General features: G+C 46.2%; 2 protein-coding genes across 4 annotated transcripts in view; one reads left to right on the top strand and one right to left on the bottom strand.

The window, feature by feature from the left end:
* The window catches only part of LOC133339061 (uncharacterized), a 254,530-nt gene that overhangs the window by 120,948 nt on the left and 106,973 nt on the right, over positions 1-26,609 (top strand). The window lies entirely within an intron of this gene.
* Positions 3,137-25,598, bottom strand: LOC133339036 (uncharacterized). Of its 3 annotated transcripts, XM_061547158.1 has the most exons (12): positions 25,445-25,598; positions 21,605-21,687; positions 18,295-18,396; positions 17,461-17,628; positions 16,492-16,593; positions 15,139-15,306; positions 14,172-14,273; positions 12,819-12,986; positions 11,827-11,928; positions 9,055-9,222; positions 6,497-6,598; positions 3,137-5,831 (listed from the first exon to the last, which is right to left on the bottom strand). In XM_061547158.1, exons 2-12 carry the CDS (start codon positions 21,669-21,671, stop codon positions 5,572-5,574), a joined length of 1,509 nt encoding a protein of 502 aa, XP_061403142.1. In that variant the 5' UTR covers positions 21,672-21,687; positions 25,445-25,598; the 3' UTR covers positions 3,137-5,571. The 3 variants fall into 3 exon arrangements, with proteins under 3 accessions (XP_061403142.1, XP_061403143.1, XP_061403144.1); XM_061547159.1 differs by lacking the exons at positions 12,819-12,986; positions 14,172-14,273; XM_061547160.1 differs by lacking the exons at positions 11,827-11,928; positions 12,819-12,986.

Genomic DNA, 26,609 nt, shown 5'->3' on the forward strand with positions numbered 1-26,609 from the left:
TGACTTGTTTCCAGCGGCGGAGATTGAACTGGGCGTCCAAACACTTGGCCGCGGTCCGGGACGTGAGTTTCTCGTGACCGCACGCCGGCATAGGAATGCCCAGATCCCGGGATAACTCTAACATCTTCCCCAAGATGAGAGGTTCCAGCAGGTCAGGCTCCGTCTCCGGGTAAGCGGCCATCGCGAGTTCCAGCACGGCGCCCCTGTACGCTACAGGCGACTCCTCCGGTGCGCGTTGCCGCTGCACGAAGCGGCGATGGGCGTCATCCGGTGGCTCGTACGCGTCCGCCATTTCGTCGAACACTCCACGCAATGTTTTCTTCTTCGCAGCTTTTATAGAGCGAAAAAAACGAACAGACTCATCGTCAAGGAGAGTCGGAAGCACCTCCAGCGCCTCGGCGTCCGTCCACCTTGCCGTTCGTACCGCCGCCAAAAATCGACAAGCGAACGCACTCCAATCGCCCCCGATGGAGAACTCCTTAACAGTTGTAAGGTGACGACTGCGGCTCCTTGGCCTGCTTCCGTCCGTCACCGACTCTTCCGGCGGTAAGTTCAGCAAGGCGTCGCAACGCGGTGTCGCCAAGATGGCGGACGATCCTCGTGGCGGCCCCAAAATGGCGGCTTCCCGCCTTCCGTGGTGCGCCACGCCCAAGATGGCGTCTTCACGCCGCGTGGTCGATGGCGGCGCCATCGAAGACGACCCGGGCTCCTGCCGATCACCACCATCACCTACCAACGCCGCCCTTGGCGTGACAAGGTCACACAACTCCGTGATGACGGTTTTTAGGGTCGCCAGTTGCTCCGCCATCCGGGTCCATCTTAAACCTTCGTCCTTCAACGCAGATGGGTCGGACGCAGCGGCAACCTCCTCCACACCCGGGCCCTCACGGATGTCTCCCTCCGCCGAAGTGAAGCCGACCTCAGGAGGAAGATCGTCGTCGTCCGATGATGAAGCCGACGCCGGAGATGGGATATTCTTCTTCCTCAGTTGTTTCGCCATGCCGTTTCACTTCTGACTCCAGTGTAATAAAAGGACTCGAACACTTCTTTCTGTCTTCGTGTCTTTATTCAGGTTCACGTCTTTACCCACACGGCACTCTGTTATAACTCCTGTATTTGTAGCCCCCGGCTATTCACTGCTATTATAGCTTCCTCTCCCCTCTGACTCTCTGCTTCATCTATTGTAACCTCCTCCCTGCAGACTCGCTTCTACCCTTATGCAGACTCCTGCTGCTACCCCTATGTGCAGACCCTCTGGCTGTCACTGTATGCAGACCCGCTGCCCACCCTCTCTGTGCAGCCCCGCTGCTGACTGCAGCCTCCTCGCTGCTTCGGGTCGGTCACCGCTGGCCAACGGTGCCGATCCTCGCTCTCCCCGTGTTCGTGGCGATCTCGCCACACCCCGCTTCGCCCTTCGTGGCCTTCCTCTGTTCCTGGTTCCCCGTCACTCCCCTTGCTCTTCCGGTTCCCCTCCTTCTATACTCAACCCCTCTGCCCCCCACGTGACCTAACTCCTCCCCCCCTGACGGCACCTCAGAAGGGCCGTTTACAACCGCATTACACATATAAAGATACATACATAGACATACATACGTACACACATACATACATAGTTCATGGTCAACGATGTTGAGTGGCAGCCAAAGGAATGCATCCAAGAGGACGGCCCAACTGAAGGAAATGGGGCACCGAAGTCACGCCATGTGTGGCAGGTGCTGGGTGAGCATTTGTCACATCGCCGAATAATCTAGGAATAGATTAGAGTGCGATTTGCAGAGGCCATTGTTCAGCGGTGACTTGCTGCTGGCTGACCATGACTGATATTTTGCTAGGGGGAAAATACCATTGACGGAGAGTGCTCTTTTTTGCCATTGGTATTTATACCACTGTATACGTGAGGACGAGGCAGGAGCCTGTCTTGTCTGACATGATGAAATGTGGTATTTGCCTGGTGTGTAATATATCTTTTGTGCGAACTTCCTCGTTCTCACGAGCGCGAGTGCGTGCAAGAAATTATCTGGCTCGACACTTGCCATCACGTGGTGGCCACGGTGGCGAGTTAGATGTTAACTACCTCACGTGGTATACAGGAGGTCGTGGATTCGATCCCGACCTGACGCCTGTTGCATATTTGGAGTTTGATTTTTCTCCGGGTCCTCCAGTTTTCTCCTCCACATTTGGAATCAACATTAAGCATTTTGAGTATTTGGCTACTATAAATGTCAACGTGATAAGCCACTTAGTTGAGCTGTCATTTGTGATAGCCAGGTCGCTATTGAAAAAGAGCTACATACATCCGTGGGCCTTCCCTGACGGGATCCCACTCCAAATGATAGCCCCGAGCTCCTGCTCGGGGGCCCCCTTTTATCCTCCCAGCCTGGTTTCGATCTGCCTTGGCCACGCCCCCTTTAAAGAATCTACTAGCGGGTTCCCGGGCTTTCCTCACGTGCCCCTTCTGTAGCCTTTCCGCTACATCCCTCTCTCTGGTTTATCACGTGACCCACTGTCAGTCAGGGCTGTTGTAACTGCAGATCCCTTTTCCCGTCAACAACAAGCGCTATGCTGCTAAGTGACCGATGCTATGTCACAACACACCTATAGGATGAGTAGTCCGACGACTCTCTCTAGTTTTTCTCTGTCGTGGATAATCTTCAGCCAGGAGTGACGTGAGCACAAATAATTTCGCTCTCCACCACGAGAATGAACAAATACGGGGCAGACCTCGCCGTACGCGTTGGGGCAGAACAGCATTCCACAAATAACAGAACTGGTGGGAAAAATATCTCCACGTTCCTGGGTTCAAAATAATCACCTGCCCCCCCCCAAACATCTCGCCAACGCGGTGACCCCAGACTGAGAGGTTTAGGCTGAGAGGTTTTTATTTTTAATGTGCAAGTAATCCTGCAAATGCACGTTTGCGCGGGCACAGCATTGTTTAATCTATCTCCGTCGCAGAGGGTCGTCTTTTTGTACCCTCACGGCACACCTGCCATCACGAACCATGAGAGATGACGTCACGTAACCACCTCTCCACTCATTCGAGGATTGAAGTTGGAGGTACTTCTTAAGTGTGGGACGCAATGATTGGTTACCACTGTGCCACCCTTGCCACCCAGAAACAACCGACAAATATTAGTGAACTTTTAATAATACATTTTATTCAAACGAAGATCTCCCGTAACAATTAGACTGGCGTAAATAACTCCTTAATGCATGCATACACAAGCTAAAACTATTTTTTAAAATCTTATTTTAAAAGGTAAGGTCAACTGAGCTATATAGTTCATTCTCAGAAGTGACCTGGCAATCACAAATGATAGCTCAATGCAGTGGCTTATCACGTGGAAAATTATAGCAGCAAAATAATCGAAACGATCTAAATAATCTAAACGGAGAAAAATCCACTCGACCACACGGAGAGAGAGATGCAAACTTCAAATATACAGCAGGCGTCATGGTGAGGATCGAACTTACGACCCCTGCATACCAGGCGAGGGAGTTAGCATCTCGCCACCCTATGGCATCGTGAGGTCCGTAAGGGCCGTCCATAAATGACGTCACGCGATTTTGGCATTTTTTTGACCCCCCCTCCCCCCCTCGTCACACGGCGTCACAAAAAGTCAGACCTCCCTCAAATATGACGTCACAATGCTCTGGCCCCCCTCCCCCCAAAAACCATATTTCCATTTTGAAAATAAAACATGCTTCAAATCACTTTAAACCATTGCCATTGTAGTGCGTTAATGGAGAGTACAATTATAACAATCACATATTCATTCCACAGAATGAAAAGCCCTGGTAGAATCATGAGAATCAAAATGTTTAATAACAATCATTTTTTATGTATGCTTCTCCATTCTCCCATGGAGAAGCAAAATGCTAATTCATGGAATGAATAAAAGGTAACCCTAGTAAATTTAAATAATCAAATACTTAATCATAAAAATTAAGCAAAAATAGTGGTTATAACAATTGTATTCAATTAATATTTATTTATGTGACGCCACATTTCTCAAACACCCCCTCCCCCCCTAGGTGCGTGATGTCATTTATGGACGGCCCCTTATCCAAAATTGTATTCATGAAAGGGCTGCGACAGTTCTGTGAATTTGTCTCAACTATGCTGCCCTTTAATGGGTACCCTATTACCTGCACCCTTTATATAAACGACTCCAGACACTAAGACGCATGCCAAACTTGTGCCCAACGCGAAGTTGTACAATCTCCACTGGATTATAAGACGCACCCCAACTTTGATTGTGAAACACAGATGGGAGGGTGGGGAGTGTCATAATGCGGAGGATGCAGCAGAAACTGCAGCAGCAGCAGAAACTGCAGCAGCAACTGCAGCAGCAGCAACTGCAGCTCCATTTGATGCTGTTAATCCTGCATAATGCACATGCATATGTAGTACTAATCACATTCCTGCATTTCCCATAAATATGCTAAATTCCTCTTGATATGCAAATTCCTTTGTCAAGGCGCCCAGCTTATATATATATGCTCCAAGCTCGTGTGCTGTTTCATTCAGACTCTGTCGCCTCGACGGACCTGGTTTTCACCTGAGGACGGCTGCTTGCGTTGTGGCCGAAACGTCGTGAGAATTATTTTATTATGTTTTATTTTTATTATTTTATTACTTCCCTTCTACGTGACTTTACCGAAAGAACCAAGAAAATGCGGAGGATGTGATGGCATGTATACGTTATACTTAACACGTACACAGCAAACCCTTTGCCCATCGTGGCTGGGGGTTAAGTTGTTTTGGGGGGGGGGGGATAGCCACGAACGTAAAAATCCGCGATCCGCAACCTCAAATGGGAAAGCCAGGATATGAGACTCCCCCAACCATTGTATTATCTTACCCAACATCAACCTCAACACATTAAACTGGAAGTATTTTTATGTAAAATATGTTATATTGTTGAATATAGCTTGTACAATAAGTGCAGGGAACGAAATCAATTGATGTAGTGTGCAACACTGTACAGTACAGTATCCGTGTACAGTGTGAGTTACTGTACGAGGGCTGAACCTCGCCACCTCCTTATTGGAGGCTGGGGACACCACGTGACCTGGGACCAGCAATGGGTCCCTTGGGAGACGAGATTGTAGATGAGATGGGAGACAAAACGGGAGACGAGACTGGAGACAAGACGGAGATCAGATGAGAGACAAGATGGAGACAAGTCGGAGACAAGATGCTGCTCACCCCGAGCTCTCATAGTCCTGACAGTGGCAATGTATTTGTGATGTTCTCCTATTGGCGTCCTCTGTCTCACACTGTTTGAGACTAGGCTCTAAAGAAAGTTGTCTGCTGTGGATCAATCAGTTTCAAAGACAATGCATCATATACTATCAGAGTATCAGAGCATATAATTGTTTTCTTTGCATGTTCACCACAAGTATATGTGGCTAATGCAGACAAGATTCCTTGCAAAAGGTTTCAGTTTGGTGTTTTAACATCTTAACACAACCGTTTTATTCCCAAAAAGGAAAAAAACATGTTCTTATATTTACGCCTTTTCTTACATTTCACCTCCCGTTTCTGCTCCCAGCAATCCCTAGGATTTAGGCAAAGACGCGTGAGAGGAGGAGTGAGACGGGGAGAATGAGATAGGGTGAGGATGACATTGAGACCACGACCCTGTGAACCGTAGCAGCGGCCCCAGCACGATTGCAGTTGTCCACTGTGCAGCACACGATGCTTCCGGCTGTTCCGGGGAAACCGGTGGTGTGCATTCCATTTTCCAGAGTCGTCTTGTGGGTAATGGGGTTCTGGCAGTTCTGTTGAGTGGTGCACGCATATACGTTGCCCGTTTTGGTGCCAGCTAAAATAGAAATAAAGAAACATTTAAGTTAATCTTTTGTCGTCATCCGCGGAGGTCTATCGACTGTCAGACGAACGCTTCATCAAAAACACCGCCACCTCTCACGATCATGTTATGCAACAATCCACCCTGCACGTGAGCAGATCTCATCGGTCCGTGTCTTCTGTGTACGTGCTCACAGAAACGTTCGTTCCTTGGCTGCCACTCGTTTTTTCTCGACGGCCGCCCAGCGTCTCTGTTGTTGCTTAATGCCACTTGTGTCCTCATGTCGCTAACGTGCAGTCTGTTCTATAATCCACGCACGTTCCTCTCTCTGTCCTTCGGTGCAATTACAAGCAATGCATCTTTCCACGCTTAAATGCGCACTTTCTAGTTGAAATTCTATATTTGGAAAAGCAAGTGGACTTGACCAGGACACGTTAATGCTCGAAACGAGTGATGGCCAATGGTCGAGGACAATGGAGTGGCAGCCAAGGGATGGAACGCGTTCATCGAGTGGAGCGAAGAGTTCTGAGTGTGTCTGCAGGCGCTTGTTGGGTTTTTGCATTGCGGAATCCCCAGAGATGGGCGACCGGTGTGGAGAGGCCTTCATCCAGCAGTGGATTGACAACGGTTGGTGAAATGTGTGGTTGTCTCTGTGAAGACGTTTAGAAATGTAAACTTACATGTGAATTGAAAAGTGACACAAGCATCCATTCCTGCTGGGCAAGTCGTGGGTGTTTCTTGTTTTCCAAAAGTATTGCTCCCAATATAGCACAAGTTAGCAACTGGAGAAATACAAACATAAACAGTGTGAGTGCTTTTAGTTTTTACACAGGGGATGATACTATGGCATAATGGTTGGTACACTGGACTTGCAATACCAGAGGTCGCCAGTTCGATTCATTCTCCCTGCACCGACGCCCCATCATATCTATAATCAAGTGTATTTTGTCTAACCAACGAGAGCTTGAGAGATCAAAGTTGTACTATTTGCAAGAGTCCTCGGGGTAACTAAAAAATAAATCAAATAAATTACAGCAACAACCCAGCAAACATAAATCATCTCAAGAACAAGCATGTCAGTAAAAACGGGTCCACGACAGTGAGGCAAATAAGTCGTATGTAGCAGGGAGGAGAGGTACGATTTGTACACGAACATTTATTCGTACAAATCAATTATTTAATTCGAGAGAGTAAAACAAACACCCTCCTATCTCGAGGGGCTCCCAAGAGCTCCCTCAAATGGAGTCTTGTTCCATTAGCAGTGACGAAAGCAAAGCACCAGCAGAGCTGCTGCACCTGTAAATATCTCTTAAAAGTCAAAAGACTGGGAAACCTTGGTCAATGTTGCTTTATCGAACACGCGTTTCGGCTATATAGTACAGTCATTCATCGACTTATGAACACCCGCATTTACAAAGATTCGCATTTACTAAACAGCTTCCATAATAAGTATAACCAGTAAAAACAAAGTTTTTCACTATAAATCCTTTATATGCGTGGCGGCTAGAGTCCTCTAGTCCTCTGGCTTGAGATGGCTGCCACCTATGGGTCAGATGATTGCATTGCACCATTAAGCAATTGGTAATTAAATATAATATTTTTGTCCTAAAAAGTGTAAAATTTTGCAAAAAAAATTTCACGAACATTAATTGTCACGCACAACGAGTCTGTGTGGAAAATGTCAGCTCGATTGGATCACGGGAAGTGGGTTAAAAAACGACCGAAAGATTTGCACGGTCCTAAGCAAGCAAGCGAACTTAATATAAAGGATTTAATAAAGGATTTAAAAATATATTCGCCTGTGGAGGACGCGGGGGTCGATCCCGCGACCTTTGGCATGGGACGCAAGGGCGCTACTAACTGCGCTACTCCGCCAGGGCCTGTGGAGGTGTCACGCTCTGGGCTCCTACACTGTGACGTTCAGCCAAAGCCATGAATGAGTTCTTTTTGAATAAATGTAAAAATATATATTCGCCTGTGGAGGACGCGGGGATCGATCCCGCGACCTTTGGCATGGGAAGCGAGGGCGCTACCAACTGCGCTACTCCGCCACGGCCTGTGGAGGTGTCACGCTCTGGGCTCCTACACTGTGACGTTCAGCCAAAGCCATGAATGAGTTATATTTGAATAAATGTAAAATAAAAAAATTTTGCCTAAAAAGTGTAACATTTTGAAAAAAAATTTTCACGAACATTCATTGTCTCGCACAACGAGTCTGTGTGCAAAATGTCAGCTCGATTGGATCACGGGAAGTGGGTTAAAAAACGACCGAAAGATTTGCACGGTCCTAAGCAAGCAAGCGAACTTAATATAAAGGATTTAACAAGTAAACCTGTAAAAACAAAGTTTTTCACTATAAATCCTTTATATGCGTGGCGGCTAGAGTCCTCTCGTCCTCTGGCTTGAGATGGCTGCCACCTATGGGTCAGATGATTGTCTGCCAGTATTAAGCAATTGGTAATTCAATATTTAATTTGTTTTCCCTAAACAGTGTAAAATTTTGGAAATTTGTTTTCACGAAAATTAATTGTCACACACAACGAGTCTGTGTGGAAAATGTCAGCTCGATTGGATCACGGGAAGTGGGTTAAAAAACGAGCGAAAGATTTGCACGATCCTAAGCAAGCAAGCGAACTTAATATAAAGGATTTAAAAATATATTCGCCTGTGGAGGACGCGGGGATCGATCCCGCGACCTTTGGCATGGGAAGCGAGGGCGCTACCAACTGCGCTACTCCGCCACGGCCTGTGGACGGGTTACGCTCTGGGCTCCTACACTGTGACGTTCAGCCAAAGCCATGAATGAGTTCTATTTGAATAAATGTAAAATAATTTTTTTTGCCTAAAAAGTGTACAATTTTTGAAAAAATTTTTTACGAACATTAATTGTCTCGCACAACGAGTCTGTGTGCAAAATGTCAGCTCGATTGGATCACGGGAAGTGGGTTAAAAAACGACCGAAAAATTTGCACGGTGGTAAGCAAGCAAGCAAGCACGCAAGCAAGCGAACTTAATATAAAGGATTTAAAACATGTTCGTGGTTGCATCGACTCCTAATGCGAAATCGAACTTGGTAACTGAACTGCGGATCTATTTTGTTCAGTGGATCGATCCTCTGTGAGATGCAATGAATCACAGCCCCCACACTCGGAGTGGGTGTGTGTGTGTTTGCATGTGCACACGCACAAAACCTTGACATTTTCATGAAGTCTCCTTGTAAATGGAATGTTTTGCTCACCTGAAGTTTGCCGATTGCAGTTGTTCACTGTACAGCACACGATGTTGTCGGCTTTTCCGGTGAAACCGGTGGTTTGCATTGCACTTTCCAGAGTCGTCTTGTGGGTAGTGGGGTTCTGGCAGTTCTGTTGACTGGTGCACGCGTATACTATGCCCGTTTTAGTGGCAGCTAAAATAAAGAAAAAATACACATTTAAGTTAATCTCTTGTCGTCATCCGCGACGGTCTATCAATTGCTGGGCGACGGCTTCATCAAAACACCGCCACCTCTCACGGTCGTGTGATGCAACAATCCACCCTGCACGTGTGCAGATTTCATCGCTCCATCTCCTCTGTGTACGCCCTCACAGAAACGTCAATTCATTGGCTGACACTCGGTTTTTCTCGACTACCGCCCAGCGTCTCTGTTACTGCTTAAGGCCACTTGTGTCCTCATGTCTCTAACCTGCAGTCTGTTCTCTAATCCACGCACGTTCCTCTCTCTGTCTTTCGGAGCAATTACAAGTGAAGAGACGTAAAAAGTGTCTCTGTGGCATATATGCTGACTACTACCACAGCGGGTTAGTGAATGCGCACTTACAGTGAGGGAAAAAGTATTTGATCCCCTGCTGATTTTGTACGTTTGCCCACTGACAAAGAAATCATCAGTCTATAATTTTAATGATAGGTTTATTTGAACAGTGAGAGACAGAATAACAACCAAAAAATCCAGAAAAACGCATGTCAAAAATGTTATAAATTTATTTGCATTTTAATGAGGGAAATAAGTATTTGACCCCCTCTCAATCAGAAAGATTTCTGGCTCCCAGGTGTCTTTTATACAGGTAACGAGCTGAGATTTGGAGCACACTCTTAAAGGGAGTGCTCCTAATCTCAGCTTGTTACCTGTATAAAAGACACTTGTTCACAGAAGAAATCAATCAATCAGATTCCAAACTCTCCACCATGGCCAAGACCAAAGAGCTCTCCAAGGATGTCAGGGACAAGATTGTAGACCTAGACAAGGCTGGAATGGGCTTCAAGACCATCGCCAAGCAGCTTGGTGAGAAGGTGACAACAGTTGGTGCGATTATTTGCAAATGGAAGAAACACAAAAGAACTGTCAATCTCCCTCGGCCTGGGGCTCCATGCAAAATCTCACCTCGTGGAATTGCAATGATCATGAGAATGGTGAGGAATCAGCCCATAACTACACGGGAGGATCTTGTCAATGATCTCAAGGCAGCTAGGACATTAGTCACCAAGAAAACAGTTGGTAACACACTACGCCGTGAAGGACTGAAATCCTGCAGCGCCTGCAAGGTCCCCCTGCTCAAGAAAGCACATATTCATGCCTGTCTGAAGTTTGCCAATGAACATCTGAATGATTCAGAGGACAACTGGGTGAGTGTTGTGGTCAGATGAGACCAAAATGGAGCTCTTTGGCATCAACTCAACTCGCCGTGTTTGGAGGAGGAGGAATGCTGCCTATGACCCCAAGAACACCTTCCCCACCGTCAAACATGGAGGTGGAAACATTATGCTTTGGGGGTGTTTTTCTGCTAAGGGGACAGGACAACTTCACCGCATCAAAGGGACGATGGACGGGGCCATGTACCGTCAAATCTTGGGTGAGAACCTCCTTCCCTCAGCCAGGGCATTGAAAATGGGTCGTGGATGGGTATTCCAGCATGTCAATGACCCAAAACACACGGCCAAGGCAACAAAGGAGTGGCTCAAGAAGAAGCACATTAAGGTCCTGGAGTGGCCTAGCCAGTCTCCAGACCTTAATCCCATAGAAAATCTGTGGAGGGAGCTGAAGGTTCGAGTTGCCAAAAGTCAGCCTCGAAACCTTAATGACTTGGAGAAGATCTGCAAAGAGGAGTGGGACAAAATCCCTCCTGAGATGTGTGCAAACCTGGTGGCCAACTACAAGAAACATCTGACCTCTGTGATTGCCAACAAGGGTTTTGCCACCAAGTACTAAGTCATGTTTTGCAGAGGGGTCAAATACTTATTTCCCTCATTAAAATGCAAATCAATTTATAACATTTTTGACATGCGTTTTTCTGGATTTTGTTGTTATTCTGTCTCTCACTATTCGAATAAACCTAACATTAAAATTATAGACTGATCATTTCTTTGTCAGTGGGCAAACGTACAAAACCAGCAGGGGATCAAATACTATTTTCCCTCTGTATCTGTCGATGGGGGCCGACGGAGACGCATCGGAGAAGCGGGTCCACGAAGCGGGGTCCCGTCGGAGAGAGAGAGAGGACGCGCATTGGGAGGAGCCGGAGAACGTCGGTGGTAGGGACACAGTGAGACAGGGACCCCTCTCCCTTTTTGGGGTCTAGAATAACCCCGAGTATGGTTAACTTGTAAGCCTGTTAAAAGTGTTAATAAATCATGGTGGCTCCAGACTTCAGTGTGTGCCTTGTCAGATACACCCCCCCCCCACAAGGAATGCATCTCTCGACGCTTCAGTGCGCACTTTCTAGTTGTAATTCATTACTTGGAGAAGCAAGTGGACTTGGCCAGGACACGTTAATACTCGAAACGAGTGATGGGCGATGGTCGAGGACAATGCAGTGGCAGCCAAGGGATAGAACGCGTTCATCGAGTGGAATGACGAGATCTGAGTGTCTGCAGGCACTCGGTGGATTGTTGCATTCTGGAATCACCAGAGATGGGCGACGGGTGTAGAGAGGCCTTCATCCAGCGGTGGATTGACAACGGTTGTTGATGAAATGTGCGGTTGTCTCTGTTAAGGTGTTTAGAAATGTAAACTTACTTGTGAATTTGAAAGTAGCACAAGCATCCAACCCTGTTGCGCAAGTCATGGGTATTTCTTGAACTCCAAAATCATTGCTCCCATAATAGCACGAGATAGCAGCTGTAGAAATTAAAACAAACAGTGTGAGCGCTTTTTGTTTTTACGTAGGAGATGATACTATGGCATAATGGTTGGTACACTGGACTTGCAATACCAGAGGTCGCCAGTTCGATTCATTCTCCCTGCACCGACGCCTCTATAATCAAGTGTATTTTGTCTAACCAATGAGAACTCGAAATAGCTAAGTTGTATTATTTGCAAGAGTACTTGGGGTAAGTAAAATGACAAATCAATAAAATAAAGAACAACAGTTTCCCAGCAAACAAATCAGCTCAAGAACAAGCATGTCAGTAAAAACGGGTCCATGACAGTTAGGCAAATAACAAGTCGTATGTAGCAGAGAGGAGGGGTACGATTTGTACACGCACATTTATTCGTCCAAATCAATTATTCAATGTGAGAGAATAAAACAAACACCCTCCAATCTCGAGGGGCTCCCAAGAGCTCCCTCAAATGGAGTCTTGTTCCACCAGCAGTGATGAAAGCAAGACTCTGCAGAGGTGCTGCACCTATAAATATATCTTAAAAGTCAAAAGACTGGAGTTTAAAATTGCAGGAAAACCTTGGCCAATGCTACTTTATCGAACACGCGTTTAGGCTATATAGTACAGTCATTCAGCGACTTATGAACATCCGCATTTACGAACATCCGCATTTACTAACCAGCTCCCATAATATTTTTCGTGGCTGCATCGACTCCGAATGCAATGTCGAACTTGGTAACTTAACCGCGGATATATTTTGTTCAGTGGATCGATCCTCTGCGAGATGCAATGAATCACAGCCCCCCCCACCCCACTCGGAGTGAGTGTGCGTGTGTTTGCGTGCGCACATGCACAGAACCTCCGCATTTCCATGAAGTCCTCTTGTAAATGGAATGTTTTGCTCACCTGAAGTTTGCCGATTGCAGTTGTTCACTGTGCAGCAGACGATGTTTCCGGCTGTTCCGGTAAAACCGGAGGCCTGCATTGCACTTTCCAGAGTCGTCTTGTGGGTGATTGGGTTCTGGCAGTTCTGTTGACTGGTGCACGCGTATACGGTGCCCGTTTTAGTGGCAGCTAAAATAGAGTAAAAAGAGACGTTTTAAGTTAATCTGTTTTCGTCATCCGCGAAGGTCTATCTATTGCTGGACGAAGGCTTCATCAAAGCACTGCCACCTCTCACGGTCGTGTGATGCAACAATCCACCCTGCACGTGTGCAGATTTTATCGCTCCATCTCCTCTGTGAATGTCCTCACAGACAAGTTCGTTCCTTGGCTGCCACTCGGTTTTTTCTCGACCACCGCCCTGCGTCTTTGTTGCTGCTTAAGGCCACTTGTGTCCTCATGTCCCTATCCTGCAGTCTGTTCTCTAATCCACACATGTAGCTCTCTCTATCTTTCGGAGCAATTACAAGTGTAGCGACGTAAATAGTTTCTCTGAGGCGTATAAGCTGACTACTACCACAAATGGTGAGTGAATGCGCACTTACCTGTCGATGGGGGCCGACGGGAATGCATCGGAGAAGCGGGTCCACGAAGCGGGGTCCCGTCGGAGAGAGAGGACGTGCCGACACAGAGTGGTGAAGGGGGCCCGGAAACGGGGGCCCTGGGGGGGCCATGTGACACTGGCTCCGGTTCCGTCGCAAGAGACCGAGGAACGGGCATGGCGAGAGGCGGAGCGAGGCCACGCTCGAGGAGGATATGAAGGACAGAGGCCGAGCGATCGTGGTTGTCTAGCGGGAGAGCTGTCCGTGTGTGGGCGCGTTGGGGGAAGCTGAAGAACGTCGGCCGTAGGGACTCAGTAAGACAGGGACCCCCTCTCCCTTTTTGGGGTCTAGAATAGCCCCGAGTATGGTGAACTTGTAAGCCTGTTAAAGTGCTAATAAATTGTGGTGACTACAGACTTCAGCATGTGCCTCGTCAGATACACACTACACAAGCAATGCATCTCTCGACGCTTCAATTCGCACTTTCTAGTTGTAATTCTTTACTTGGAAAAGCAAGTGGACTTGGCCAGAACACGTTATGGCTAGAAAGGAGCGATGGTCGAGGACAATGGAGTGGCAGCCAAGGGATGTAACGCGTTCATCGAGTGGAGCGACGAGATTTGAGTTCTGCAGGCGCTCGGTGGATTGTTGCATTGTGGAATCACCAGAGATGGGCGACCGGTGGAGAGAGGCCTTCATGCAACACTGGATTGACAACGGTTGTTGATGAAATGTACGGTTGTCTCTGTTACAACGTTTGGAAATGTAAACTTACTTGTGAATTTAAAAGTAACACAAGCATCCAATCCTGTTGCGCAAGTCGTTGATGTTTCTTGAACTCCAAAATCATTGCTCCCATAATAGCACGAGTTAGCAGCTGTAGAAATTAAAACATAAACAGTGTGAGCGCTTTTAATTTTTACGTAGAGGATAATGCTATGGCATAATGGTTGGTATAGTGGACTTGCACAGAGGTCGCCAGTTAGATTCATTCTCCCTGCACCGACGCCTCTATAATCAAGTGTATTTTGTCTAACCAATGAGAACTCGAAATAGCTAAGTTGTATTATTTGCAAGAGTACTTGGGGTAAGTAAAATGACAAATCAATAAAATAAAGAACAACAGTTTCCCAGCAAACAAATCAGCTCAAGAACAAGCATGTCAGTAAAAACGGGTCCATGACAGTTAGGCAAATAACAAGTCGTATGTAGCAGAGAGGAGGGGTACGATTTGTACACGCACATTTATTCGTCCAAATCAATTATTCAATGTGAGAGAATAAAACAAACACCCTCCAATCTCGAGGGGCTCCCAAGAGCTCCCTCAAATGGAGTCTTGTTCCACCAGCAGTGACGAAAGCAAGACACTGCAGAGGTGCTGCACCTGTAAATATTTCTTGAAAGTCAAATTGCAGGAAACCTTGGCCAATGCTGCGTTATCGAACATGCGTTTCAGCTATATAGTACAGTCATTCGTCGACTAATGAACACCCGCATTTACAAACATCCGCATTTACTAACCAGCTTTCATAAGATTTTTCATGGTTACATCGACTCCTAATGCAAAGTCGAACTTGGTAACTGAACCGCGGATCTATTTTGTTCAGGTGATCGATCCTCTGCGAGATGCAATGAATCACAGCCCCCCAACTCGGAGTGGGTGTGTGTGTGTTTGTGTGCGCACATGCACAGAACCTCCGCATTTCCATGAAGTCCTCTTGTAAATGGAATGTTTTGCTCACCTATAGTTTGCCGATTGCAGTTGTTCACTGTGCAGCAGACGATGTTTCCGGCTGTTCCGGTGACACCGCTGGTCTGCATTGCACTTTCCAGAGTCGTCTTGTGGGTGATTGGGTTCTGGCAGTTCTGTTGACTGGTGCACGCGTATACGGTGCCCGTTTTAGTGGCAGCTAAAATAGAGTAAAAAGAGACGTTTTAAGTTAATCTGTTTTCGTCATCCGCGAAGGTCTATCTATTGCTGGACGAAGGCTTCATCAAAGCACTGCCACCTCTCACGGTCGTGTGATGCAACAATCCACCCTGCACGTGTGCAGATTTTATCGCTCCATCTCCTCTGTGAATGTCCTCACAGACAAGTTCGTTCCTTGGCTGCCACTCGGTTTTTTCTCGACCACCGCCCTGCGTCTTTGTTGCTGCTTAAGGCCACTTGTGTCCTCATGTCCCTATCCTGCAGTCTGTTCTCTAATCCACACATGTAGCTCTCTCTATCTTTCGGAGCAATTACAAGTGTAGCGACGTAAATAGTTTCTCTGAGGCGTATAAGCTGACTACTACCACAAATGGTGAGTGAATGCGCACTTACCTGTCGATGGGGGCCGACGGGAATGCATCGGAGAAGCGGGTCCACGAAGCGGGGTCCCGTCGGAGAGAGAGGACGTGCCGACACAGAGTGGTGAAGGGGGCCCGGAAACGGGGGCCCTGGGGGGGCCATGTGACACTGGCTCCGGTTCCGTCGCAAGAGACCGAGGAACGGGCATGGCGAGAGGCGGAGCGAGGCCACGCTCGAGGAGGATATGAAGGACAGAGGCCGAGCGATCGTGGTTGTCTAGCGGGAGAGCTGTCCGTGTGTGGGCGCGTTGGGGGAAGCTGAAGAACGTCGGCCGTAGGGACTCAGTAAGACAGGGACCCCCTCTCCCTTTTTGGGGTCTAGAATAGCCCCGAGTATGGTGAACTTGTAAGCCTGTTAAAGTGCTAATAAATTGTGGTGACTACAGACTTCAGCATGTGCCTCGTCAGATACACACTACACAAGCAATGCATCTCTCGACGCTTCAATTCGCACTTTCTAGTTGTAATTCTTTACTTGGAAAAGCAAGTGGACTTGGCCAGAACACGTTATGGCTAGAAAGGAGCGATGGTCGAGGACAATGGAGTGGCAGCCAAGGGATGTAACGCGTTCATCGAGTGGAGCGACGAGATTTGAGTTCTGCAGGCGCTCGGTGGATTGTTGCATTGTGGAATCACCAGAGATGGGCGACCGGTGGAGAGAGGCCTTCATGCAACACTGGATTGACAACGGTTGTTGATGAAATGTACGGTTGTCTCTGTTACAACGTTTGGAAATGTAAACTTACTTGTGAATTTAAAAGTAACACAAGCATCCAATCCTGTTGCGCAAGTCGTTGATGTTTCTTGAACTCCAAAATCATTGCTCCCATAATAGCACGAGTTAGCAGCTGTAGAAATTAAAACATAAACAGTGTGAGCGCTTTTAATTTTTACGTAGAGGATAATGCTATGGCATAATGGTTGGTATAGTGGACTTGCACAGAGGTCGCCAGTTAGATTCATTCTCCCTGCACCGACGCCTCTATAATCAAGTGTATTTTGTCTAACCAATGAGAACTCGAGATAGCTAAGTTGTATTATTTGCAAGAGTACTTGGGGTAACTAAAAAGGCAAATCAATCAAATAAAGTACAGCAGCTTCCCAGCAAACATAAATCAGCTCAAGAACAAGCATGTCAGTAAAAACGGGTCCATAACAGTTAGGCAAATAACAAGTCGCATGTAGCAGAGAGGAGGGGTACGATTTGTACACGCACATTTATTCGTCCAAATCAATTATTCAATGTGAGAGAATAAAACAAACACCCTCCAATCTCGAGGGGCTCCCAAGAGCTCCCTCAAATGGAGTCTTGTTCCACCAGCAGTGACGAAAGCAAGACACTGCAGAGGTGCTGCACCTGTAAATATTTCTTGAAAGTCAAATTGCAGGAAACCTTGGCCAATGCTGCGTTATCGAACATGCGTTTCAGCTATATAGTACAGTCATTCGTCGACTAATGAACACCCGCATTTACAAACATCCGCATTTACTAACCAGCTTTCATAAGATTTTTCATGGTTACATCGACTCCTAATGCAAAGTCGAACTTGGTAACTGAACCGCGGATCTATTTTGTTCAGGTGATCGATCCTCTGCGAGATGCAATGAATCACAGCCCCCCAACTCGGAGTGGGTGTGTGTGTGTTTGTGTGCGCACATGCACAGAACCTCCGCATTTCCATGAAGTCCTCTTGTAAATGGAATGTTTTGCTCACCTATAGTTTGCCGATTGCAGTTGTTCACTGTGCAGCAGACGATGTTTCCGGCTGTTCCGGTGACACCGCTGGTCTGCATTGCACTTTCCAGAGTCGTCTTGTGGGTGATTGGGTTCTGGCAGTTCTGTTGACTGGTGCACGCGTATACGGTGCCCGTTTTAGTGGCAGCTAATATAGAGTAAAAAGAGACATTTAAGTTAGTCTCTTTTCGTCATCCGCGACGGTCTATCTATTGCTGGACGAAGGCTTCATCAAAACACCGCCACCTCTCACGGTCGTGTGATGCAACAATCCACCCTGCACGTGAGCTGATTTTATCGTTCCGTCTCTTTTGTGGACGCCCTCACAGACAAGTTCGTTCCTTGGCTGCTGCTCTGTTTTTCTCGACTACCGCCCAGCGTCTCTGTTGCTGCTTAAGGCCACTTGTGTCCTCATGTCTCTAACCTGCAGTCTGTTCTCTAATCCACACACGTACCTCTTTCTGTCTTTCTGAGCCATTACAAGCAATGCATCTCTTGACACTTCAATGCGCACTTTCTAGGAGTAATTCTTTACTTGGAGAAGCAAGTGGACTTGGCCAGGACACGTTAATACTCGAAACGAGTGATGGGCGATGGTCGAGGACAATGCAGTGGCAGCCAAGGGATAGAACTCGTTCATCGAGTGGAACGACGAGATCTGAGTGTCTGCAGGCGCTCGGTGGATTGTTGCATTCTGGAATCACCAGAGATGGGCGACGGGTGTAGAGAGGCCTTCATCCAGCGGTGGATTGACAACGGTTGTTGATGAAATGTGCGGTTGTCTCTGTTAAGGTGTTTAGAAATGTAAACTTACTTGTGAATTTAAAAATAGTACAAGCATCCAATTCTGTTGCGCAAGTAATGGATGTTTCTTGAACTCCAAAATCATTGCTCCCATAATAGCACGAGAGAGCAGCTGTGGAAATTAAAACATAAACAGTGTGAGCGCTTTTTGTTTTTACGTAGGGGATGATAATATGGCATAATGGTTGGTACAGTGGGCTTGCAATCCCAGAGGTCGCCAGTTCGGTTCATTCTTCCTGCACCGAGGCCATTATAATCAAGTGTATTTTATGTAACCAATGAGAGCTCGAGAGATTAAAGTTGTATTATTTGCAAGAGTACTCGGGGTAAGTAAAATGACAAATCAATAAAATAAAGAACAACAGTTTCCCAGCAAACAAATCAGCTCATGAACAAGCATGTCAGTAAAAACGGGTCCATGACAGTTAGGCAAATAACAAGTCGTATGTAGCAGAGAGGAGGGGAAAGATTTTTACATGCACATTTATCCGTCCAAATCAATTATTCAATGTGAGAGAGTAAAACAAACACCCTCCAATCTCGAGGAGCTCCCAATAGCTCCCTCAAGTGGAGTCTCGTTCCACCAGAAGTGACGAAAGCAAGACTCTGCAGAGCTGCTGCACCTGTAAATATATCTTGAAAGTCAAAAGACTGGAGTTTAAAATTGCAGGAAAACCTTGGTCAGTTCTGCTTTATCAAACACGTGTTTAGGCTATATAGTACAGTCATTCATCGACGTATGAACACCCGCACGTACGAACATACACACTTACGAACATCCTTACTTACGAAGCAGCTTCCACAATATTTTTGTTGTTGCATCGACTTCTAACGCGAAGTCGAACTTGGTAACTGAACCGCGAATCTATTTTGTTCAGCGGCTCGATCCTCTGCGTGATGCAATGAGTCACAGCCTCACGCTGGGAATGAGTGTGTGTGTGTGTGCGGGCACACACACTCACAAAATATCAGCAAGGTATTGTGATTCATTTGTGGCAAGCACTGTGTGTGTAATGAGTGCGACCTAGTAATGTATTCATTCGGCAACTGGAGGCCAATGCAGTTCGGCGAGCACTGGACGGACACAAAAGTCGGATCTTGCAGTATCCCTCACCACACGTGCCAGAGAATTTTGTAAACATGGCAGCTTGTTTATGTTTTTGGGAGACGTCCCGTAGAGTAACGAGTTGCAATAATTGAGCCTTGTCCAGCTATGCTTTACACGCCACCATATGTTGGTTATGTCATGACTCAATAGTGCTCGAATGTGTTGTAGAAATCGTTTAACTTTTACCTTACCTTGCCGAGGGCTAGTCACCAGTGAGCACCTTTTGTGAGGATCAGACCACATACCGGCAATCTCTCCGGGGAGACAAAGACGGCCGGGCACAGCAGTGAACAGCAGTGCCCGGCCATGGTCACACGCACAGTGTAGCCCCCTGCAGACACTCGCCAGTGACCACCGAAAGAGGCGGCGGGCGGGGCGTGCTGCAAACTGCCGAGATGGCCCGGACGCCGTGGGTGGAAAGCACGAGCTGGGATTGAGTGGGCAACATAGAACGCCAACAGGGAGTGGAGCCTGCGGGAGCCAAGTCGTGATCCTGGGATGGAGTATGGAGCACAGAGTGCCAGCTGAGAGACGGGAGGGGTCGGTGCGCCTGGTGGGGTTGGGCCCGGAAGGCGATGGCGGTGGAGAGCACGGGTGACCAGGATGAAGGGGACGCCGTGAAAATAATAAAACAATTAAATAAAAAAATAATTTTAGGAAGAAGAAGGAAAGATGAGGAACTAAAGAAGCAAGATGAAGAGAGGTTAAAAGAGGGGGGAAATACGGTGGGTAACATGATGGGGAGGCAGTTTAACACGTGTGAGGCTTTCGCGACCAATATTATTCACAATCAACGTTTTTGGGTTTAGATCGCGTTATTTATAAATGTGTCGTAACCCTCCACCACACGACACGGACAATCAGTAAAAAAGTGTCACGTTGACAAAAGACAAATAGTTCACTGCTTTAGCCCACCGGTGTGTTGAAGCGTGAAACCACAACATTTACAATTTGAGTACGACGTTTTGCTGGTAATTGCATCCAGCATCATCAGGAAATTACCAGCGAAACGTCGTACTCAAATTGTAAATGTTGTGGTTTCACGCTTCAACACACCGGTGGGCTAAAGCAGTGAACTATTTGGACTAAAGCAGTGAACTATTTGTCTTTTGTCAACGTGACACTTTTTTACTGATTGGCCGTGTCGGGTGGTGGAGGGTTACGACACATTTATAAATAACGCGATCTAAACCCAAAAACGTTGATTATGAATGATGGGGAGGGCTACAGGGGAAGGTGAGTAGAAAACTGAATCCTGCTACCGCCACGCCCGATCCTCCCACAATTTTTTTTGACCGAGCCCGAGAGTGCCAACCGGCATAACCTCCCAATTTCTGGGATTGAGCAGCATCTCGATTTTTAATGCCAGTGTAGTGACATAGAATGGGTCACTACGGCACGTAGCGCTGGTTACTGACAGAGAGAGGAAATTTGGGCATAGCAGCCGACCTGCCAGCAGAGCATGCAATGCCACGGAGTGGGTCACTCGGGTGCGAGGCATGTGATAGGCCGGGGTAAGGGATGTGTGGCAAAGGTGACTAAGGGGACACGTGGAGTATAGCCCAGAACCTTCTGGTAGGTTCCAGAAGGGGGCGTGGCCGAGGGCGGAGCCAGGCCACGCCGGGCGGCATAAAAGGGAAGTCCCGGGGCTGGATGATGGCTGTCTGTCAGTGTAATGGAACCCAACGTGCTACGTGTTCGTCTTCGTCTCCGGCGTCGTGGGTCAGACAGCGTGCCGGCTGCTATGACCCGTTTGTAGTTATCCCATGTGTGAACAGTGTCTTAAAGTGTAGAATAAACGTGTGTTGCCTCCTACTATTAGTGTCTCAGAAGTGACTCACTACACAAGCAACACGCGCCCTGCCCGGCGTGCAATCTTCCAAAGTCACTGAGCCTCTCCATATCTATCGGTATTCACCAGATGTTACTGGTGAGAGCGCTCCATAATAACCCACGCCCCCCTCCCTCTGTTCATCGCAAATGTAAATGCCTGAATACAACAAAAAAAAGCTGTTAAGATGTTCAAGCACCAATTAGTTGATACCTGTTGCAAGAAATCAAGTGCTGCATTAACCACACATTGTATTTGTAGCGAACATGTAAACAAACATGGCACTGATGATATACGCTATTTCGTTTGAAACCGATTCTTATTTTTCATACTTTGATTACTGGCAAAAAAAGGTCCCGAGATACAACAACAGCCGTTCACCTCCTCTCCCGGGCATTGTGAGCAGGACGCAGACTGTCACCAGCAAACGACCCAAGGCACCGTCCATTTTGTCCACCACGGCCCTGGGATTATAAAAAAAACAAGAGGTCAGGCGGGTTTTCACTTTCGTCGCGAGTCAAATTTTGTAATCCCTTGAGATTTCGCTATGGGAAACAAAATCCGTGCGAGTCTGCAGGGTTTCTCCTGCGTGCGAGCGTGGGTCTCTGTTTGAATCTATGGGTTTCTGAGAGTCTACGGATCACGATGTAAAGTAAAAAGAAAAGTACTTTTTATTTTACCAGGTGTAAGCCCCACTGAGCTCTTTGTCAGAAGCGACCCTGGAGATCACAAATGATAGTTCAACGAAAGTGGCTGATTTCATCATCACAAGGAAATTTATAGCGGCAGCCAAATACTCTAAATGGATGGTGATGCTGATTCTAAACATGGAGGCGAAAATTCGGAGGACCCGGAGAAAATTCAATGCGGCCACGAGGAGAGAGACATGCAAACTCTAAATATACTGCAGCAGGTATTGTCAGGGTCGGGATTGAATCTACGACTTCCTGTATACCCGGCGAGGGAGTTAACATCTCCCTAGCCACCGACATTTCACGTTGTTTTAGCGATAAAATTAGAATCTATATTTAGACTGGAGGAATCCGATTAGCTATGAAGCTCTCTTTTTTTTACTTACACATGTCCAGTATGGGCGGGTCAGCAAGTTACACGAGCACACAATGCAAAAACGTGACGGGAGTGCAAAATAGAGAAAATGCCAATAAGCGAGTCACTAAATCTAAATATAATAAATACATTCAATACATGAGCTCGATTTTATCGGAGCTTGGGCAAGGCAGCAAAAAAATAACAACGTTAAAGAGTCCCAGACCACACTAAGATAACGGCTTTCAGATGCTCTCCTGCGTGCCCATCTGGAACACAGCGCTTCCTTTTAAAGGATAGATTGACAAACTAATTTCTTTAAAACTGCTTGAATTTATTTTGTTCGTCACAATACTGGAATTGTAGATGTTGCAGTAGGTGGGTTCACTCTCCAGTACACCGATGTGCTGAACTAGTAACGAATTGGTATGTTTTGTTTACGTGACAAACCTTACTAATTGGCTGGTGACGGGTTTCACGACACATTTATATATTTACGCACTCTAACCCAAAAACCTCTATTATGGGTAATATTGGTCGCGAAAGCCTACAGGTTAAACACTAGTGTTGTGTATAGTAGTGTAGTGGCAAGTAGTGTTATGTATAGTTTAGTGTATCGTAGTGTTGTGTATAATATAGTGTATAGTAGTGTAGTATATATTAATGTAGTATATAGTGTAGTAAATTGTTGTATGTATGTGTTGAACTTCTTTCACACCGTAGGTAGCCATCCGTTGCTTATCAGAGGTGTGGGGGGGAAGAACAACAAAATAAATACAAGCAGTTTTAAAGGATTAAGTTTGTCAATATCTCCTTTTAAATGAAGAGCAGTGTTCCGGATAGGCGCACAGAAGAGCATCTGAAAGCGTCGTGCGATGATGCGGAGACCACCGTCTTTGTTTGACGTTTCACGGAAAGCTGCTGCTGCTCCTGCTGCGAGGTTTACTACACATTGGATCAGATACTCATTTGGGGCCGAGTCGACCTAGGGGAGGCCTTGAGTCGGTTAATTTCGCCCCTGGTGTTTGTGGCCGTGAGCGGGTATCGAACTCTGCCGGGTTGACAGTGCAGTGTATCGCTAATCGCTCCGCTACCACTCTCCACACAATCACACACACTCATTCACTCTCACACATTCACTCACTCTGATAAAACGGGAGAACGTACACGACTCTATACACTGAAAGGCGTGCCAGTGGAGAATTGGAGTTAGACCCCTTCTTGCTGTAAGGCACAAGTAAGGAAGTTCAAGAAGTTTAACACGTAGGCTTTCGCGACCAATATCCATAATATAGATTTTTTGTGTTAGATTTCGTAATTATATAAACTTGAGGATGATGATGATGCAGGCAGTGATGAGAGGGAAACTGGGTACTATTTGGGCACCACATGTACAAGGATGGACAAGAACAAGATAGTGGAAAGTGTGCTCAGAAAAATGGAAAGAACCGGTAACGGGAGGAAGACCTAACACACATTGACTTGACGGTGACTATTTAGAGATTGGTGCCAGAAAGATGTACCTATTAATTGAACAGTTAGGCACAAGACAAAGGAAAGTGGAAACAAATGATGAAATGTGCAGTTTAAACCTACAGGGATATCTGTCCATGGATCATGATGATGATGATGATACGACAATGAGAGGGAATTAAAACTTAAAAATTATAGTAATTTTAAATATTAAAGCGGAGTTGTGGTTGTGAATTAGGTGTGAGAGGCACCGCGTTCCATTCTGGTCCGGAAACTCATACACATCATAACTGGCCAGATGTTAACTCCATTGCGTGGTATACAGGAGGTCGTGGGTTCGATCCCGACAACGACGCCTGTTGTGTATACAGATTTTGCGCGTCTCTCTCTCTATTTTGTGGTCATGTAAATTTTTCTCCGGGTCCTCCAGTTATTTTCTCTCCAAATTTAAAAACGTCCGTTACTGGGTACGTTTTGCACGAAATAATCGTGAACGTAGTCGTTTAACTCTCCGACACAAAACAACCTGTTAGTGCTGAACTAGTAAACTAATTGTACAAGTTTTGTGTTACGTGATAAGCCTCTTCCTTGAGCTATCATTTGTGGCCAGGTTGCTTTTGAAAATGAGCTATATAGCTCAGCAACAGCCAAATACTATAAATGCATGTTTTTTTTTATGTCGAGGGGAAAATAACCGGTGGTCCCGAAGAAAAATCCATGCGACCACCACGGAGACAGAGAGAGACACGGAAACTCCAAGAAACAGGCATCATCAGGGTCGGGATCGAACCAACGACCTCCTGTATACCAGGCGAGGTAGTTAACATCTCCCTAGCCACCGCGGTCTCACATAGTAAACTAGTGTAGTCTGCGCTCGTGTGAATGTAGAAATCGCACAACCACACAAACTCTCTCCTGTGAGCTCTCCTGTGGCTAAGCACAACTCGGCTTTGGCGTTCAACTCCTGAACATATTTTGATGCTATGCGCAGGGATAGACATCTTTCCCACGCAGTCGCTAAACGCCGTGCAAACTTACGACAAATATTCAGCGGACGTATTAAGAAGGAAGAAAAAGCCATTAAAAGTCAACCGAAGTGATTTCCTGGCTGATATGCAGGATCAGAGGTATCGTACGTTTTGCACAAAATAATCGTGAGCGTAGTCGTAGGTTTAACTCTCTGACACAAAACAACTGGTTAGTGCTGAACTAGTATACTAATTGTTCACGTTTTGTGTTACGTGACACAAACCCCTGACTAATATTGTCTGTGTCAGGTGGTGGCGGTGGCTGATTTATAGCTACATTTATATTTTGAAGCGAAATAACCCAAAATGAAATACTTTATTACAGAAAATACTGAGGTTTTGTGACTACCATCACTCTATATATTTTTTATTAACGGTTATATTTCCCAACAACAAACAAATTATAAAAGAATCAACTCCCCTACATAGTATGGCTATTATTTGTTAAAGTAACTATTTGAATTTTTTCTTGGAGCAATCGACAGAAACGATAGCATTGTCCAGAAAAAAATAAACCTGGAAGGAACCCCTCCTGGAAAAAAACAAAAAGTGTCTGCCAGCTTAAGTCACAAAAGTGCCTTGGCGTACCTTCATTTGGAAGCAGGAGTGGCAATGCCCAATTACGATTTAGTGATATGCGACAGACATCGCAACAGCACGGTGTTGCACTTACCAACTTTGAAGATTGTTAAGAAAAGAGATGAAAATCTTTGACCAGGCGTGATGATCGATCTTCAAGCGAAGTCAGTGGACAGTCACACGGTGTATGTGTGCGCATATATATAGGATTCATTTAATGAGTGGGCGGGTGCTGCACCTTGTAAAAAAGTTAAAATGATCAAAATGGTCAAATATGAACCTTTATTTAGGTTGACAGGTAGAATCTGGGGATAGGCCAAATTTGAAATGTCAAACATGCGGGAACGTACACAGATGCGGATATATGCGTAGGGTTAGGCCATTTGAATGGTATTTCAGGAATGTGGGCTAGAGGCGTTGACGTAGTGAGTTAGCGCACCTTGCCCTACACACCCCGGAAAACCTGCGTACGATTCCCGGCTATGCTTAGTGCACGTGGAAAGTGATATCCTGATCAAGCCCACGCAAGCCGGGGGCCCTCTTGCACCGTCTCATTCTGTCGGCCGTGGGGAAGTATGGTCAAACGACCCCCCCCCCCCCCCCGTGAACGGCATGAATCTCCGAGGCCGTCGACCAGCATTGGTTTGGGATAGTCGCGGTGGCGGGATGTTAACTCCCTCACCTGATATGCAGGAGGCCGTGGGTTCAATCGCGACCCTGGCCATGCCTGCTACTGTATATTATGAGTTTTTGTTGTTGTATATATTGTGTGATTAAAACAAATATTGCATGTAAAAATTAAATATGATCAAATAATAAAATAATAAAAAACAAATGACATTTATCTAAAATATTTGTATGTATTTTATTAAGTGTGATTAACTAAAAATGTTTGTTAAGTGTAATTAAGAATGTGTGTGTTAAACATTAATGATTAAGGTGTGTGAGTGTTCATGATTGTGATGTATGTGTGATTATGCGCGTGTTATCTCGTTGTCTATGGGTATGTTTAACCACTCGCGATAACATTTATAAATCTCGCTTTAACAATTTTGTGTGCAATGATGTCAAGTCTCGGGGTTCAGATCTCACCGCAGGATACAGTTCTTTATTACGACAATGATGCACGAGTTTAGGAAAGTAGCACTCGGAAACCTGTTTTTAATCTAAGCAACTTTAATCTCAACTTGCCCTAACATCCACCAAATCCTATCATCAGAATTCCAACAACAGTGCCCATGCAAATGTAGCGATGTCGA

Source organism: Lethenteron reissneri, unplaced genomic scaffold (genome assembly GCF_015708825.2).
Source record: "Lethenteron reissneri isolate LAM-NWPU_2019-01 unplaced genomic scaffold, ASM1570882v1 scaffold_1640, whole genome shotgun sequence".
Classification (NCBI taxonomy): Eukaryota; Metazoa; Chordata; class Hyperoartia; order Petromyzontiformes; family Petromyzontidae; genus Lethenteron; species Lethenteron reissneri.

Excerpts from the sequence above, each read along its gene's own strand:
- LOC133339036 (XM_061547158.1), bottom strand. The coding sequence starts at position 21,671 with ATGGACGGTGCCTTGGGTCGTTTGCTGGTGACAGTCTGCGTCCTGCTC. Across the intron at positions 12,987-14,171 it reads TGTTACTTTTAAATTCACAA|CTGCCACTAAAACGGGCACC; the intron begins GTAAGTTTACAT and ends ACTCTATTTTAG. Across the intron at positions 6,599-9,054 it reads CTGCAATCGGCAAACTTCAG|TTGCTAACTTGTGCTATATT; the intron begins GTGAGCAAAACA and ends GTATTTCTCCAG.